General features: G+C 43.3%; 1 protein-coding gene and 2 pseudogenes across 1 annotated transcript; all 3 read right to left on the minus strand.

Moving 5' to 3' along the window:
• Positions 1-1,204: 1,204 nt before the first annotated feature.
• Positions 1,205-5,945, minus strand: LOC119273085 (annotated as a pseudogene).
• Positions 5,946-7,200: 1,255 nt separating this feature from the next.
• Positions 7,201-10,412, minus strand: LOC119273440 (B3 domain-containing protein Os03g0620400-like). Its single transcript, XM_037554594.1, has 9 exons — positions 10,362-10,412; positions 9,968-10,250; positions 9,837-9,871; positions 9,549-9,650; positions 8,847-8,925; positions 8,573-8,775; positions 7,927-8,298; positions 7,635-7,829; positions 7,201-7,479 (listed from the first exon to the last, which is right to left on the minus strand). The coding sequence occupies exons 1-9, from the start codon at positions 10,410-10,412 to the stop codon at positions 7,201-7,203; spliced, it is 1,599 nt and encodes a 532-aa protein (XP_037410491.1).
• A 4,592-nt stretch (positions 10,413-15,004) lies between these two features.
• Positions 15,005-15,993, minus strand: LOC119273441 (annotated as a pseudogene).
• Positions 15,994-19,134: the final 3,141 nt, after the last annotated feature.

Below are 19,134 nucleotides of genomic sequence, written 5' to 3' on the forward strand. Positions count from 1 at the left end.
GCTCGTGCTTGTTAAGTTGGTGTCCAAAGTAAGTCGAAGTCGTCGGATCAGAGAGAGATGGTTGATGATGATGACGTCGATGGACAGTCCTTATGATCCGGTCATGTAGTTGTTAATGTTGAATGTTTTTTACACCCAGGTCGGCTGTGAGTGTTCGGTGGTTGGCTGCTGTGTGAGAAAAGTAAGAAAAAGCACACGCTATTCTACATGCATAATATTTGCAACACCAACATCAAGAACAAAATCAGCAAAGGGGGTGACCTAAACCTAACCCATCTAGACCAAATATAATAGCCATGTTTTAATAGACGAACCCAAAGAATGCTTCAATACCAAAAGGGTGAAATAAGTCATCATGTTGCTGTTGATAATAAGTGGCAGTTTGGGCACTATACTATACATACCTAAGCCAAGCTGCTTATTCTTCAGTTTGTTTCTTCAGCAACCAAATTCACCTACTCTGGCAGGAAGCAGTGCCTCTCCTGCCTCTCTTATTTCATTTATTTTTTACTTCGTGAGCCTGTACAGCAGACCTTCGGTCGGTTGGTTCGACACCTTGGGAAACAGATCTTGACGCCAGGGTTCGACAAAGACTGTTGCATGCTTTTCTTCCGGTACTCGCTGCTACAGATATCACAAAACGAATCCACTCGCTGCTGCGGATAATACACAAGCTAAAAACAGTGCCTTCAAACAACACATCACAGGTCGTTCAAACTTGACCCATCCAAATCACTCTCAAATTAACAAATTTCTCACAGGACTAAGAAACCACCAAGATAACTGATAAGTTTTTTGCTTAATGACTTCCTCGTTTGGAGATAAACCACATAACTTTTGCTCCCAGAGTTCAAGGCCAGCGTAGCAGCAGCATGCTTCACGCTAACATTTCTCACAGCGAATGATGTATATCTTCAAAGTTCAACACATAAATCCCATGAAAAATAAAGATGTTCACTCAAATCAACCTTAGAAACACATAATAACATTTTCAAACTCAAACCGTCCAAATTACTCTGAAATTAACAAAGTACTGGTAGAAGTAATAAAATACTAAGATAATAGCAGATAAGTTTCTTGCTCTACGACTCCCTCGTTCAAGATATGCCACATCCCAACGTACATAGTTTTCCACCACCAGGGTTCATGATCACCACCAGGGTTCATGATCACCAAAGCAGAAGCATGCAATACATGCTTCAGGCTAACATTCCTCACGGCGAATAATATGGATCACCATAGTCAGAGGCTCCTTGTTCTTTATCAGCTTGAAGAGACAGAGGTCCCCCTCCCTCAGGCGGTTGTCGCGGGCGAAAAACGTCCATCCTTTGAGAACCTTCACCACATGAGTTGTGTGTTGCATGTTGTGTTTCAAATTGGTTGGCCATGATCTGCTCTTCTCCTCCCGCTGAAGCACCAAACTGATCACACTACTCTTTCCACGATGATAGCCAGCAGCAGACTTCTGAACAAGATATCTGCTTGAGTATTGCGAGCCAAAGCGCTGTTTATACAGATAAGGCAGGGCAAAAGTTAGAATGTCACAAATATAGAGATACATGGAGATTTTTTCCCATCTGTACAGTACTGATAGGCAGCGACAGAAAATGTTATCCATGAACTTACTAGGGTGGGGGTGTTATAGGAACCACCCCGACAGACATTGGACTTGCGCATGATAGCAACATACAAGGGCAGTTCTGACTCGATTTCCTCGACTTTCTCCAAGACTTTCTTCTCTTGTGCCCATGTTAGGCAAGCTTTGTCTGCCAGCATGAAGGGAGGTTCAGAACCTCCCTCAGAATCATCAGAGACTTCATGTTCCTCATGTTCCGAAGAGTACTCTTCACCTGGACAAGTTGTCACATGAATCAGAGAAGTATAATGCGAAATGAAATGTGACACATGCATCCTAGCAGTGGCAAGACATAGTGTCAAGCTGACATACCATCGGTAGGTGGTTCCTCCACATCACCTGCCTTTTTTGTGCTTGTCCTTCCATGATTTGAGCCAATGCCAGTTCTTGCACCAGGGGAATGATTAATGCTCGTTTTGCTAAGGAGATGGACAGTCATTGTGAATCTTTTCTGCTTGACATTTGTCATTGGTTGAAAGAGGCAGATATCGCCTTCTCTGACAGGATTGTCACGGACAAAGTTCCCTAAATAAAGGTTGCGCCGACCAGCATCAGACGTTCTAGATGGCCTGTTATAGAGTTTGCACTTCCAAACCTTGTTTTTCCTAGGCAGCTGGAGTATGATAGTGATACTCCAGCATGGCAAGTGCTCGAGTGCGTAATCCTTACATATTGCCTAGTTGAAAAAGTTATAGAAAGTGATAGTGATACTGTTGAGCTGTTTCATCTCATAGCCCAAGTACTAAATAGATAAGACATTAGGACTACCAGAAAGTCTAAATCGTTCCAATACGCATGGTTTCAACTGATAAGGCAACAATAATACTGATTTAGTTCTGAACTTTGTGTATATCCATGGTTTCAACTGTGTGCATATATTCATTTTGTGCAAACATCTATAGAGTAAGGCCATAAATAGAAAACAAATTGTACATGGCTACAGAAAGTGAGCAGTTTATACAAAATGTGATGGTAAAGCTTACGTACCAGAGTATGGCTATTGTTTACAATGCTCTTCTTCATCTGGACAACAAGCACCGGGATTTCAGGTCGAATTTTCTTTACAAGTCCAAGCATTTTTACCTCCTGTGCTTCTGTAAGATAGCACTGCCCTGACAAGACATAATACTTTGAAAGCTTCTGTCGATCTGACTCCAAAGAATTGTCTTCTGCTGTAAAAAAAATCCAACCGTAAGAGAACATGTGGTGGAGAGTAACTGAATAATCTGAGGACACTACTTAACCTGAGAATTCCTCAGAAGAATTACACATTGCAGGCATCTTTGCTGATTTTCTGTAACAGTACGAGCTTTCCTTCTGGCTTCCATCTGAATCTGAACATTCATCTGCTGATGACTGAGTAGTACCATCATGAGAACTGCTCGAATTATCAACATAGCGACTGCTTGGTTCATTAACATCAGAGGCTGCTTTCACCCGGCACAGCATAAGACTTTCTCCTTACCATTGGAATCAAATATTATAACCTCAAAGAGGGCGTTTCCAAGGTACCGAAACATCAAGGTATAATTTTCTTCTATTTGATTGGCATCAACAAATGATGCCCAACCAGATTTCAGCATTGTTCGATTCATATTCTCAGTAACTGCAACATCATATATGTTACCATTGGGGGTTTGTAGTTTGATGGATCTCGAGATCTTCCCTCCAAACTGATTCACAAACCACTTAGGCATGACCTGTAACAAGCAGCAATTGTTTCAATGCAACGAAAAAACTCTAAAAACATCAGGCAACCACTGAAGTAGGGAAGTTAGAAAAGGCTTACCAAGCTATGCATAAAATTTCCGTTTATTTTTCTGATGAACCTTATCTTCCTCTCACAGTATTCGCAAGGGTTGCTCATCTTGGATCCTGTAATATGAATCACATACAATGCAAAGTTTTAAATAGTCGGCTATAGTGGTTTGAGCAGGGTGCCTCTAAATGGTATTCATGTACAATTGTCCGACAAAGTTGCAAAATGGTGGGCTATAGCACCGCTATAGCTATTTGAGCAGGGTGCCGCTATTTAAAACTATGGTACTATTCAAATTTCAGTTTGCGTAACTAGTACTACCCTAAAATCAGTTAAGATTGATAACTATGCCCTAAACTCTTTTGAGGGTAAGGTGAGTCTTTCTTGTTTAAATATATAACAGAAGCAACAAAATGCTGTGAACACTACATAACTAATGCTGGCCTTAGAATCTGTTTTGATTCTTGTGTAAAAAGAAAGCAAAAGAACAAGAAAATAAAATTAGAAATACTGATGTTCTACGAAGGTGTGCTAGTATAAGAAAAGACATGATTATACTGCAAACAAGAGGTCAACTTGGCAGAAGAAGCACTGATGCATGCAATAATTTTCTGACTGGGTCTATTGATCACTACGATTCGTTTCTGATGTTGCATGTGCAGATCTAAATAAGTCACAGATATGACTTAGAGGAACTAAAAGACTGATGGTTAACAACCATAGAACAATCAGTTTCTGAAATTCCTATGAGTGTACAACATGACTGTTTTATACTACATTCCTATCAGTTTTCGAAATTTAGCACAAATACAAGGGAAGCCGAATAACAAAAGGACAGACCCTGTGCATAGAAGCTCCCACACAAGGTGGGATCTGGGGAGGGATTATAGGAACCTACTCTTACCCCTGCAAAGTTCAATGCAGAGAGGCTGGTTCAAACCCAGAACCTCTTGGCACAGGCCGAATAACAAAGGAAAAAATACTGCTGCTCTATGAAGGTGTGGAAGTAGAACATGCGTGACTAAATTGTAAACAAAGAAATCTTTCTGATGCATGCAATAGTTTTCTAGGTGGATGTAGTGATTACTATGCTCCGTTTGTGATGCTACTAGGGGGACAAATGCAGATCTAAATCAATAACTGATATCTCTTTAAAAGGGAAAAAAATTACTGATGGTTAACAACCATAGAACAATCAGCTTCTGAAATTCCTACATAGTATAACAAGATTCCTAACCCCGCAAAAAAAACAAACAAGATTCCTACCAAGTTCTGACAATGAGCTAAAACAAAAAGGAAAGCAAAACAAGAATTTTTTTTAAAAAAATACAGCTGCTCCATTGAGGTGTAGAAGAAGAAAAAACGTGACTAAATTGCAAACAAAGAGAGCAACTTGGAAGAAGAAGCTTACCGTTGTGCTGAAGGCTGCTGCGCTGTACTAGGGAATACTACAGTCTGGGCTTACTTATGAAGGGGGGCGTCCAGGCACTGCAAGGGCACACACAGGTCAAAAGTCATTTATGAAGGGAGCTGTATGCAGTCTTGTCATATTTCCAAGACATAAATCTGAGTAGTACTACTATCGAGTAGATTAATGTCATGCTCACCCTCCTTAATTACCGTGATTTGACAAAAAACTAGAGAGGCTATTTCCCAACAGTACTACTGAAATCAAACTATCAAAGAGGCAACACTGCATGCAAACTTCTCATATTCCCCAAAAATCAGTTTCCCTATAGCCGCTTTCTCAAAACTCAAAGTAGTTTGCCCACGCGTGGAAAATTTGCAAAAAAATATTTCTTGCCTGTTTCTTGATAATGCTACTTTCACATCAGAGCTTGAGCCTTAATGCCATATACTCAGATTGATTGGATATTGCAGGTGTCTTCTAAGTTCTAACCCATGTCAGATTTTTTTTTCCAAAAAGGAGATTATACCGCTGGCCTCCGCCGTTTATTCATTTATTCTAACTCATTCAGAAGATGTGTCTAGCTTTAGGTCCAAATTATGCAATTTCAAAACTATTTCATTGTACATAGCTTTGACATGTTTAATTAAAGCGGATGTGCACAGTATGCACAAAATGGTGCATCCATTGATGAGTTCATCTGAATTATAAATTCTGAATAGTACTACCTGTATGAACCGGAAAGCAGCATGGTGGGAACCAATTTCAGAAGTTCATAGCCCGTTAGGCTAATAAAAATCACTGTGGGCAAAGTACTAACAATAGATGGGAAACTGAAGAGATTCTCATGATAAAATAGGGGTAACAGAGCCAAGACTTCACCAATGGCTATATATAATCCGGTGTCCAACTGATTAACTAATGAAAAGAACATACAACATATATCAACATAGATGCTCAAACAGGTCAAAGAAAACAAGAGGCTCAATTACAACAGGGGAAGATATTATAGTTTCTCATATTCTGACAAGTTAACCCAATCTTATTACCGATTAAAACTGTGACAATTACTAGCTAATATTGTACTAGAACCAATGAGGAATGTCTAATCACAAACTCTGGCCACTGGGTCTGGGCGCCATTGCAGATTAGCTAGTATGTTTGGACCTTGAGGGCGGCTTGAAGACGCAAAGGCGGATGCCGAGCATGACTCTCCATGATGGTCGCACCTCCATCCTTCGCCCTCCCCGCCTGCCATCCTCACGCAACCGAATCATCGCCTATTTTGAAGCAAAATATTTCTTGCCTATTTTCTTGATATTGGTGCTACTTTCACATCAGAGCTTGAACCGGAAAATGACATGCCATATACTCAGATTCAAAGGAGATTGTGTCTTCTAACCTATGTTGGATTTTTTTTTCTGAAATGAAAAGGAGATTAAACCGCTGGCCTCTGCATAAATCAATGCAAACCGTTTATTCATTTATTCTAACCCATTCAGAAGATGTGTGTAGCTTTAGGTCCATATTAAGCAATTTCAAAATTATTTCATTGTATAGCTTTGACATGTTTCATTGGTGCCATGAGTACTGAATAAATTAAAACGGCTGTATCCATTGATCAGGTCACGTGAATTCCAAATTCTAAATACTGCGTGTAGTAACCAGAAAGTAGCAAGGACCACTTTCAGAAGTTTATACCCACTAAGTTAGTAAAAATCACTGTGGACAAAGTGCTAACAATAGATGGGAAACCAAAGATATTCTCACGATGCAATACGGTAACACAACCAAGACATTACCAACAGCTATAATCCAGCGTCCAACTGACTAACTGAACATGATATCAATGTGGACTCTCACATAACAGAGAAAAATATTATAGCTTCTCATATTCTCACATGTTAACCAAATCCCATTATCGGCTAAAACAATGGCAAGTAGTACTAGATAATAATGATGTAATAGAGTCAGTGTGTAATTTCTAATCACATACTCTGGCTACTGGGTCTGGGTGTCATTGCAGATTAGCTAGTATGTTGGACAAAATCCCATTATCGCCGGCAGGAGTTGCAGAACAGTTTGAACAACCATTATGCACTGCCTCAAATTCTGTGAGAACCCACAAGCAAAAACAGTGCCCTCAAACAAGAGCAAGTTAGCAACAAATCACAGGTTGTTCAAACTTGACCCATCCAAATTACTCTCAAATTAGCAAAGTCTCACAGAACTAAGAAACCCAACAAGATAATCGTCCAATGATATAGATTAGAGTTTCATGCTCAACGACTCCCTTGTTTTGGAGACGAGCCACACAGTTTTCCACTCCCAGACTAACCCAAAGTTCAACATTGTTGTAGGAGCAGCAGAATCAAGACATGCTTCAGGATAACATTTCTAGCGGCGGACGATGTAAACCCACATTGTCAGAAGCTCCTCACACTTCAGCAGCTTGAAGAGGCAGAGGTCCCCCTCCCGCAGGTGGTTGTCGCGGGCGAAAGATGGCCATCCTTTGAGAACCCTCGAGCCTTGCGAGCTATGCCGCAGCTTGGTAGGCCATGACCTACTCTTGCCCTCCCGCAGAAGCACCAACTCGACTCCTCTACGTTTTCCACAAGGATGGCCACCAGAAAACTTCTCAACAAGATACCTGGTTGCGTACTGCGAGCCAAAGCGCTGTTCATATACATAACAGAGGGCAAATGTTAGAATGACACAGATGCAGACATACGTGGCAAATTCATTCCTATTTATCTTATCATTTTACCAAAGGATACGGATGCAATCCAGGAACTGATAGAAAGCAAAAGAAATGTTTTCCTTGAACTTACTAGCATGGGATTGTTTTGGCTGCCACGCTGACAGACAGTGCTCTTGCTCATGATAGCAACATAAAAGGGTGGTTTGAACTTAATCTTCTTAACTTTCTTTAACAATTTCTTCCGCTGTGTTGGTGTTAGACAAGCTTTCTCTGACAGCATGAAGAGACGCCCAGAAGCTCCCTCGGAACCCTCAGAGACTTCATGCTCTTCACACAGACAAGTTTTCATATGTTAGACATATATAATGTGAACCCAAGTGTGCGACATGTATCCTAGCAGTGGGAACAGCTTAGTGTCGTGCTGACTTACCATCGGTGTGTGGTTTGCCCTTAACAGCGCCCATCTTGGCCCTTTTTCTTCCGTAATTTGAGCCAATGTCAGTTCTTCCACCAGAGGAATGATCAATGTTCGCTTTGTGAAGGACATGGACTGTCACTATGAACCTTTTCTGCTTCACATTTGTCATTGGTTGAAAGAGGCAGATATCACCCTCATTAATATGGTTGTCACAAGCAAAGTTGTACAAAAAGAGGTTGCGCCGACCAGCATCAGACACGCCGGATGGCCTGATGCGGAATGTGCATTTCCAATCCTTGTTCTTCCCAGGCAGCTGGAGTATGACAGTAGTATCTACACATGGAAAGTGCTCGAGTGCATAATCCTTATGTATTATCTAATTGAAAAAAAGGACAACATGGATAGTGATACTGTTATGCTTGTTATATCTGATACCTGAAGTAGTAAAGAGTTAAGAAGCTAAGACTGTAACAAAGGCATCGATAATGTTGATTTAGTAATGCATATGCATTTCGTTGCATATCGTTCAAAGTTTTGAGTTAGAACCAGAACACTGACTGACTTAAATAGTGTCATATAACAAGACAATGTGTGTAGGTACAGACAGTGAGCAATTTTCATACAAAATGCAGATGGCAAAACTTACGTACCAGAGTAGCATGCCGTTTTACGTTCGACTTCTTCATCTGTACAACTAGCACTGTGAATTTAGGTTGAATTTTCTCTATAAGCGCGTCTATTTTCACCTTCTGTGCTTTTGTAAGATAGCACTGCGTTGATAAGACATAGTTACTGGAAAGCGTCTGTAGATTGGCTAACTCCACAGAATTGTCTACAGATAGACTGTCTTCTGCTGTAAAATGTTTCAACAGTAAGACAACATGTGCCGGAGGGTAACTGAATAATCTGAGTACAAAACTTAACCTGACAATTTCTCAGAACAATAAGATCTTCCCTTCTGGCTTCCATCTGAATCACATGGATTGCTCATCTTGGATATGCCCTATAAAACCAATCATATATTATATCAGGTGAAATTTTTCAAAGGTGTTTGCATAACTAATTTGATACCCTGAAATTATTCAAGATCAGTATGATGCCCTCTTCGAAATGCAAAAGCAGAGCTCATGCCGTTAGCGGTCCAAATGATGGCCTAAGACCTTTTGGTGGGATTTGATCATATGCCCCAATTTTGTTTGTAAGTCGATCTTAGGCCATTTTCCAATAGACTTTGTCAAACTTAAGAAAATTTGACTAACAACCAACCTAGAAATTCAATTAATTTTAAACGGAGAGAGTAATTGAAAATTATGCAATTACTCAAAGCATGTATGTTGGATGTCTGCAAGTGACAGTTATGCAACTGGCAATTATGTGCCCCCTGGATATATGCAAAGTTGATACTTCAGGCATCTACATATGCACTGCTATACGATTCCTAATACATTCATTAGGTGTTTGTAAAAAAAATCTATATAATTCAGGCATCTAATATCTACGCTATGCATCAGAGCTTGATTTTGAGCGCATATATACACTTATAAACTGCATCCTTGATTTGGGCAGCAGCATAAATTGGACAGTGCACAACTTGCTAGAGGTGAAGACTTTAGAGAACTGGGGTACCTGCTCTCCGTCGCCTTCCTCTGCCTCTGTCTGTGGTGGCACTTGCCCTTCCCCCTCCGCTCCCTGCTGTCCCAGAAGTCGAACCATGTACATGATGAGAAACTAGGCAAAGTATTTGAAAATAATTGAAGTAATTGAAAATGGGGTAAGAAGATTCATGTCAAACTAAAGTGGGGTACATGGTTGAAGGGGGGAAACTCTGTCCATAGATCAACACTACAGTATTGAAGAAGAGAAGAGCATGACTAAATTTCAAGCAAAGAGTGGAACATGGCAGAAGAAGGTTACCAAGGTGTTGCCACTGTCGCCGCTGCTTCCACTGCCTGGAGAAATGCAATAAAGGCTTCTTTAACTTATTCTTAGAAGCTACAACCACCATATTGAGAGGAAGACAAAGAAAAGCAAGAAGAGCCTCATACTAGCATCACTGTCGTTCTGGTAGTGCCTGCGGCACATGCTCCCGTCAAACACCTTCACGGTGAGCATGGCGTGGCAGCCGTCATAGCTTAGGACGAGGAAGTGCCCGAGCCGCAGATCATGAGCGCCGGCGAACTGCTCCCAGACGCGCCCCAGGTAAATGTGGCCCTCGGCGTCGAACACAACTTCCACGTCCCACAAGCGATGCCAGCGCCCGGCCTCCCGCAACTTCACTTCAAAGGGCTCATGGCCGTCGAACACCGTAGCGAACTTGCCTGGCAGCCTCTGCGACGAAGATTAAGCAGTGGTTGAAAGCAGGTGTTCAAGCGGCCAAACAGATCAAAGATCAATGCATAGAAATAGATTAGATTGTGCGAGTAGGATGTATTTCGGTACCAGTTTCTTCAACGAATTTGAGAGCAAGATTGTGAAGAACTCAAAAGCCATTAATGCCTTGGGAATACAAGAAGGTTTCCTGTGCTCATGGGAAATAAAACACTGATTAATAACCATAGAACAATCAGTTTCTGAAATTCCTATCAATGTACAACATGACTATTTTTATATCAGTTTCTGAAATTCTGCAGAAATAAAAAGAAAGCAAAACAACTAATAAGATACAAAAACAAATACTGCTGCTCTATGCAGGCGTGGTAGAAGGAAAGAAATGACTAAATTGTAAACAAAGAGAGCAACTTGGCAGAAGAAACTGTGTCAACCATAATTTTCTGATGCATTAAATATTTCTCTGAAATCACTGATGGTTAAACACCATAGAACATTCAGTTTCTGAAATTCCTATCACTGTATAACGAGACTGATTTCTATATCCTACCAGTTGCTGACAATCAGCAGAAATAAAAGGAAACCAAAAAACAACGATAAAACTAAAAAACAAATACTGATGTTCTATGCAGGCGTTGAAGAGTAAATAAATTGCAAACCTGAACAAGCTTCGCAGAAGAAGCTCACTGCGGTGCTGAAGGTTGGAGAGCTGCAGCAGAATGTATCAAGGGAATGGTGGTTCGGTCTTAATCTGTGTACTTATGAAGGAGCGTCCAGGTCAAAAGTATAGTCATTTAAGCGTGCATTGCATGCAGACTTCTTATATTCCCAAGGCAATAATCTGAAGAGTCTCTCTCTTATTCCCGAGATAGGACGGAGTATTAATAACATTTCCATGTCATGGTCAATATTCTTAATTACCATGATTTATACCAAAAATTTTTTTTGGAGAGAATAACTCCCAACACCAACAGTAAAGCTCAAATCAAAGAGATAAAGATACTCCGGTGACTTTGACATCAGAGCTTGAACTATTTGCAAGTAGAAATGGAAGTAAAACTTTCTGGTCTATATTCTAATTTCTAAGTACATATTGCTACTTTTACACCAGAGCTTGAACCTGAAACTTCATGCCATAAACTCAGATTAAAAAGGATATTGCAGACGTCTTCTAACCCACTTCGGTTTGTTTTTTTCTTTCCAAAAAAGAGATAAACCGCTGGCCTCTGTGTGTATCAATGCACGCCATTTATTCATTTATTCTAACCCATTTCAGATGAGTTTGGCTCGAGTATGAAGCAATTTCAAAAGTAGTTCACTGTATATAGCTTTGACTTGTTCCATTGCTGAAATGCCAAGATATAGGAAGAAAACGGTGCATCAGTTGATCAGGTCATCTGAATTCTGAATTATGCAACCTTTAGTAACCAGCAAGCAGGATGGTAAGAGCCAATTCCAGAAGTTTACACTCCATTAAGCTAATGAAAAATATATGGACAAAGTGGTGACAGTAAATGTGAAAACGGCAACATTACGATGATATACTCATAGGGTAACACAACAGCTGCTATGATCCAGCGTCCAACTGATTAACTGAACATGACATGCTGAATAGAATACAGAATGTTAGTACAGTATAAAAAATGGATGCTCACATCACATTTCACATCAGAGGAAAATAGCATGATAAATTGTTATTGCCTCTCATATTCTCAAATGCTAATCAATCCTAAGTAGCTAGTAATACTCCAAGTACTGCAATGGAACCAGTGAGGAATTTTTGGTGTCACATACTCCTGCTACTGGATGTCACTGACTCATTGTCATCAATCTCGAAAGGGCAAGATTCCACTGGGCTAATGCAGCATCCAATCGAACTATACTACATTAGCAAGGATTCCACACAAACCCAATCTAACATTGAGATAGTTCACCATCGACATGCGGGAGCGAGGAGCTCGAAGACTCGAAGGAGAATAGGGATGAATCTGAGGAGGAGGAGAAGACAGGATCGCCGCGGCCGATGAATCTGAGGACGACCCGCCCCGACGGAGGTAGGACAGACGGGCGCGTGCCCAGCATCTATCCGGCGGTAGGTCAAGCGGTCCCTAGAGAAGCGAGGTCGAGGACACGCCCGGCGACGGGCGGCGGCTCCGAGCGGTGGGAGGCCTGATGGATTTAGTCGGCGAGGGTGGTGGTGCGGCCGTGGCGGTGAGAGCGTGGATGAAGGCGGCAGGTGGAATGCTTGCTGCGGCGGCGAGCAGAGCAGGAGCTCCGGGTGGTCCTGTCACGTTTTTTTTTTTTGAAAAAATCCAAAACAAACCATGAATTTGTAGGCGAAAGCTAAACCGTCACGGGCGGGTGGGCGGTCGTGTCACGCTTTGGTTTCGGATTAAATATTTTTGGCCTCTTATTTTTTTCAGTCACAGTCGTCTGGTGCAGTGGCTAGTGAAATCAGATCAAACCTTCCAGGTCCCAAGTTTGACTCCACGGCATTTTTTTCTCTTTCGAAGTTATTATGCCGCGCGTCAAGAAAAAGAAAGAAAGAATTTTTATGGTGCGTGATAGGAAAACAAATACTCTCATTATGTCTTGTGTGCCGGCCCAGTCAAGTCCACAGCCAACAATCCGAAACATTTAAAAAAAATATTATTTACGAAATAATTTATGAGATTTCAAAAACATTATTCAAAAAATATGACACAATTCTGAAAATCCGAAACATGTTTCATAGCATGTGAAAAAATGTTGGAATTCTAAACATTTTTTGATAAATGTGAATTTTTTGAAATCGCGAACAGTTTTTTAAAATGCGAATAGAATTTCATAATTCCAAATATATTTTCTAAAACACAAAATGAATTGAATTCGTGCCAAAAATATAAAACAGGAACATTTTTTAACTTCTGAACAATTTTAGAAATGTGTGAACATTTTTTAAGCTTCATGAATTCTTGTTGTGCTATAGTGGGCCGGCCAAATTCTTGCCCGTAAGAGTAGCTGGTTATCCCGGCCGGGATTGTATTATTCCCGGTGTGGCAAACAGGTATAGGGTTTAAAATAGACCAGGATTACAAGTTTAGAGTGTCAACTTTCGGGATTCAAAGTTCAGGATTTAATTTAGCTTTCGTCTACAACTTTAAGGTTTATTTTGGACTTTTTTCCTTTTTTGTGAGACACAGGCGGTCGTGTCACGTGTGCAGCGTCGAGCGAGCGAGCCGCACGAATTGGGGGTACAGGACGGCCCAAGTGCCAACGGAATTTTGATACTTATGGGCTCGAATGTGGTCCGGCGAGCGAGCCTGATAATGCGTGAGCCCACTTATTAAAATTTCGTCTTCACTATCCGGTGTTTTTGGGTTTTGAAATTTTAAAGAATGAAAATGAAGTGAGAACAATGCAAAAGCATGGTGCCATGATATGGTCTTAAAGATAGATAGAGTTAGAGAAGAGATTAGGCAGAGAGGATGTTACCGAAAAAGGGTTTCCCCCCATTTTGTATTCCAAAGCAACCAACACCGATACAAGGAAAGCTGAGGCGAACAGCACAACAAGCCTAAAAGAAAAAGAAGAAGAAACAAATGCCAACAACGGCAACTCGACAAAGCGCGGATGACCCGTCACCGCTACGCCCTCCAGACACAAACCACCACAACCTGAGGCTCCGAACCACCGCGTACCAAGCAGCACCTCCAAGAAGGAATGCGACGCCGACGACGCTGCTGCCCGGACATGTCCTAGAGTTTCCCCCGGCACGTGGAGGGAGGTGGGGGATGGATATCACCGACACCCTCCAGGGAGGAATGGTGGCACCCGCAGGTGTCACCGCATCGAAGCCGAAGAAGCGGCAAGGATTTCTCCCGCTCCATCCCCACCGCCCAACGGACCGGAGCCGACCAGCCAGACCACCGCCCACCACCATGCGTCATCACGGTTGCGCCGCCACCCACGCCGCCTCACTGCGGACACCAACACGAGGCCAAGAGGACCGGAGAGAAGCGCCCCGCGGAGGGAGAAGCAACACCGAAGTCGAACGGGAGGGAACCACCTCCACCGCCGTTGTGCGGGAGGCCAGAACCTCCAGCACCGTCGTGGTAGCCGTCCGGACGCGGCAGTAGGGCATGCCAGGTCACCCCTGGCCCGGCCAGGCCCGAAACGGGCCCGCTAAGCCCCGCCGCCACGCTGCAGCAAGCCGGCGATGGCGCCGCCAGCACCCTGCCGTTCTTCGCCTCCCCCCGCCTCCTGGAGGACGCGCCGCAGCCGCACCCCACCGCCAGCCCGCCCGGGCCCAGATGGGGCCCGAAGGGCCTAGATCTGGGCTGAGCGGGCGCCGCCAGAACGCGCCGCCGCGCTACCCCGCCGCCAACGGCGACGCCACCGCCCAGCCATCCGCCCGCGCAGCGCCAGGACCCCGCCGCCACGCCGGACCGCCGCCGCCTAGGGACACCCCCCCAGCCCGCTCCGTCCCGCGCCAGAGGAGTGCCGAGAGGGGAATTGCGAGGGGGCCGCCGCCGCCAACGTCGCCCGGGCCAGGCCCGGCGGCGAGCGCCGACAACGGCGGCGGGGAGGGAAGGAGGAGGGAGGGTCGCTGGAGAAGGAGATCGGGGCGCGGCCGGTCACCCGCGGGAGGTGATGCGGTCGCGAGAGCCCGAGGAGGGGAAGGGGTTCCATGTTTGCCATTATGCATGATTGATTTGATAATATTTTTTATTCTCTCTACCAGTATATTATTATGTTACGAAATGTTCATCAGTCTAGTGTCCACCAAGCCCATGGGAGTTTGTGTGGTTGGCCGCAACCAATCTTCCTCTGAAATTGATGGGGTACACCCGCGTTTTGTTGGGATAGAAGAGCCCAAAGTGCCTCTCAGTCTCAACCCCGGGCTTCTGGTTCTCCTTGAACATGGCGAACACGTACGCCTCCATGGGCCCAGGCTTCTTGGGCGTGCCGTGTGCCACATGGTTGATGAGGCCCTGGTTGTACGCCCGCGCATTCTCCGGTGTCGCCGCGAGCCCGCGGCGGATGGCCACCCGCTCTCCGACACTACCACCCTCACGCTCGGCGCCCCCGCCTTCTTCAGCGCCGCGTACATGGCATCGACCATGGCGCTGAAGAGGTTCTTGTAGACGAGCCCGCTGTCGGCGTCCCTCACCGGTGTGGCGCCCGGCTGGAACGTCGCGTAGTCGAGCTTGATGTCCCTCGGGTTGTTGCTGTAGGCAAAGTACGGGTACACGTTGGCGAGTAGCTGTGCCCTGGTGCTGGCCAGGTGCCGGGCGATGTCGACCATGTAGGGCTGAGCGAACACGGCGGCGGAGGGCGGGAAGGAGTTGGTGAGCACGTTGAACCTCACCGCGGTGGACACCTTGATGCCGCCAAGGCCAGCCGCTGCGAGGGCCTTGTTGAGGTTCCGCATGGCGGCGAGGATGCGCTGCGCAGCGCCGCCCGTGACCTCGTTGCCGACCGCGATGTACCGGATGGTCACCCCGGCGCTGTGGTAGGGCTTTACGTTGGCCCGCACCCAGGAGGTGGCGGCGGACCGGCTGCCGGCAAGGACGGCGACGTCGTTATTGGTGGTGCCGAGCATGAGGCTGATGCCGGAGCCACGGAGCGCGTGGAGCGCCTGGTGCTGGACAGAGTAGATGCGCATGTTGGTGATGCCCTTGGACCTGTAGAGCTGCACCACTTCCCTCGGCGGCGGGAGGTTGTTTGCGATGATACCGTAGCACACGCCGATGGATTGCACGCCTGCACCGAAGAATGAAATCAGGGGAAATAAAAAATAAAAAAAACATACTACCTCCGTTTTACAAGGCTCATTTCGGTTGTCTTAAAGTCAAACCTTTTACAGTTTGTGAGTTTATTAAAAAAACCACATCTACATGAGTAAATCAAGATCACCAGATGTAACAATGACTTATATTTTCATATATTGTATTTATATGAAGCTGTTGATGTTAATTTTCTGTTGATATATTTAGTCGGGCTTAAAAATATTTTACTAAAGACAAATCAAATAATCCTTGTAAATTCAAACGGAGGTAGTACATTGATTAGGATACATTAGTTAATCTTGAGCAAATATGTCTAAAAGAGTATGGATACTGTTGAATCCCTCAAAAAGAAACAAATTTTGGTGTGAATCAACTAGGGATTTGAGAGGGGATTTGAGAGAGGAGTTCACAATACAGAGAACTGGAGCAACATCATGAGCTGCCGTCTATTCCTTTCCTTATCTCTCTCTTCCTTCTTTACACTCTTGTCCTCCTGACATTTATAATTTACACATTAGTACATCATACCAAATACAAATTTACCACTAAACTCAACACTCCTCCTCAAGATGGGGCAAACACATCATATAACCCCATCTTGCTACATAAGCTAGAAAACACTTTTTCAGCTAGACCTTTGGTCAAAATATCCGCTAGTTGGTTTGAAGAGCTCACATAATGCATACATATTATTCCTTGGTCAAGTTTCTCTTTGATAAAGTGTCGGTCAATTTCTATGTGCTTTGTTCTACAATGTTGAACCGGGTTATGTGCTATATCTAGCGCAGCCTTATTATCACAATACATCATCAATGGTCTTGCCTGGAATAGACCCAACTCCATCAGTATGATTTTTAGCCATAAGACTTCACATACTCCATGAGCCATAGCTCTGAATTCTGCTTCTGCAGTGGACCTTGCAACAACATTTTGTTTCTTACTACGCCAAGTAACTATGTTTCCTCCAACAAACGTACAGTATCCTGACGTAGACCTTCTATCATCTAATGAACCAGCCCAATCAGCATCAGTATAACATTCTATTTGTAAATTGCCACTTGACTTATACAATAAACCTCGAGCTGGGCACCCCTTTAAATACCGAATGATTCGATTTACTGCATCCATGTGGTGAGTTTTAGGACTATGCATAAACTAGCTCACCACGCTTACGGCAAAAGCTATATCAGGACGAGTATGCGATAAATAGATCAAACGGCCAACAAGTCTCTGATATTGTTCCCGGTCAACAGGTTCCCTGACTCACTAGTCAATCGGTGTTTTTGTTCAATTGGTGTTAATGCTGGACGACACCCAGACATACCAGTTTTTGACAACAGATCTAGCACATATTTTTTTTGAGATAGATAGATACCTCTTGAGCTTCGCGAGACTTCAATTCCAAGAAAGTACCTCATTTCTCCTAGATCCTTGACTTCGAACTCGTTCCTCAAATGTTGCTTCACTCTTTCAATACCTTGATCATCATCTCATGTAATAACAATATCATCAACATAGACAATTAATATCGTCAATTTTCCACCACATTTTTTATAAAATAAAGTATGGTCGGCATTGCTCTGGCTGAAACCCAATTTCAGCATAGCTTTTCTAAACCGACCGAACCACGCACGAGGAGATTGTTTTAGGCCATACAGTGAACGGCGGAGTTTCAAGACCTTTCCTTCAGTTTGTACCGTGTTGAAACCTGGTGGTATATGCATATAAATTTCCTCCTGAAGGTCTCCATGTAAGAATGCATTTTTTACGTCCAGCTGAAACAAATTCCATCCAAGATTAGCTGCACAAGATATCAAAGTTCTTACTGTATTCATTTTTGCTACAGGGGCAAATGTTTCCTCATAATCAACACCACGAGTCTGTGTGTAGCCTTTGGCCACCAACCGAGCTTTATACTTTTCTATTTTACCTTCAGGGTTACACTTAATGGTATAAACCCATTTGCATCCGACTGGTTCCTTGCCCTTCGGCCATTCTACCAATTGCCATGTATTATTCTTTTCTAGAGCATACATTTCCTCCAACATTGCTGCTTTCCATTTAGGATCATTCACTGCATCCTTCCAATCTTTAGGTACTGATATGGAATCCAAGGATGCAATAAAGCTCCTAAAAGAGGAAGTACACCTGTCATACGAAACAAATTTTGCAAGATCATGTTTATATCCAACACAATCCTTCAGACGCGCGGGTACATCTACTTTTCTTTTTTTTCTTTCGTAAGGCAATTGGCTCATCATTTATTTGAGTACTAGAGGATGGTATATGGGTTTCATTACCTTCAACATCACCCTCATCATGGGCCATTTCTTCACTTGTTGGTGCCTCCTCTAGTACTTGTGATTGATTCACAACTTCTTCATCAACTTCCTGAGGTACACCTTCCCCATCTTCTATTTCCATCTCCTCTTGACCTGAAAGATTTTCATACGCTTCAGATATTAATGTATTATCACCTTCTACATTTGTATTGGTAGTTTTCTCCCCCTCGATTTCATCTTCTGAGCGTATGATATCCCCAATAGGTAATATTACAGTTCCCCTATCATTGCTCTCTCCTATGATATTCTCCCCCTTGTTGCCTGTACCATTGTCATTCCCTTTTAAGGAATAGAATGGTTCTTTTTCGTGAAAGGTAACATCCATACTCACAAAGAATCTCCTTTCAGTAGGCGACCAACACCGATATCCCTTTTTTGTGGAAGAATAGCCCACAAAGATACATTTGACGGCTCTTGGATCAAGTTTTCCTACTGAACTCCCGTAATCATGAACAAAACAGGTACATCCAAATATTTTTGGTGGCACAATAAATGAGTTAGAGCCATACAAACATTCAATAGGAGTCTTATGGCCCAGAACTCTAGAAGGCATACGGTTTATTAGATAGGCAGCAGTTTTGACCGCTTCTCCCCAAAGGAATTTTGGCACATTCATCATAAACATGAGAGCTCGAGCAACTTCCAGTAGATGTCTATTCTTTCTCTCTGCCACCCCATTTTGTTCTGCAGTATTCACACAAGTTGTTTGATGTATAATACCATAAAAGACAAGAAATTACTAGATTTACCATTGATATATTCGGTACCATT

The sequence above is a fragment of the Triticum dicoccoides genome, chromosome 3A (genome assembly GCF_002162155.2).
Source record: "Triticum dicoccoides isolate Atlit2015 ecotype Zavitan chromosome 3A, WEW_v2.0, whole genome shotgun sequence".
Taxonomy (NCBI): Eukaryota; Viridiplantae; Streptophyta; class Magnoliopsida; order Poales; family Poaceae; genus Triticum; species Triticum dicoccoides.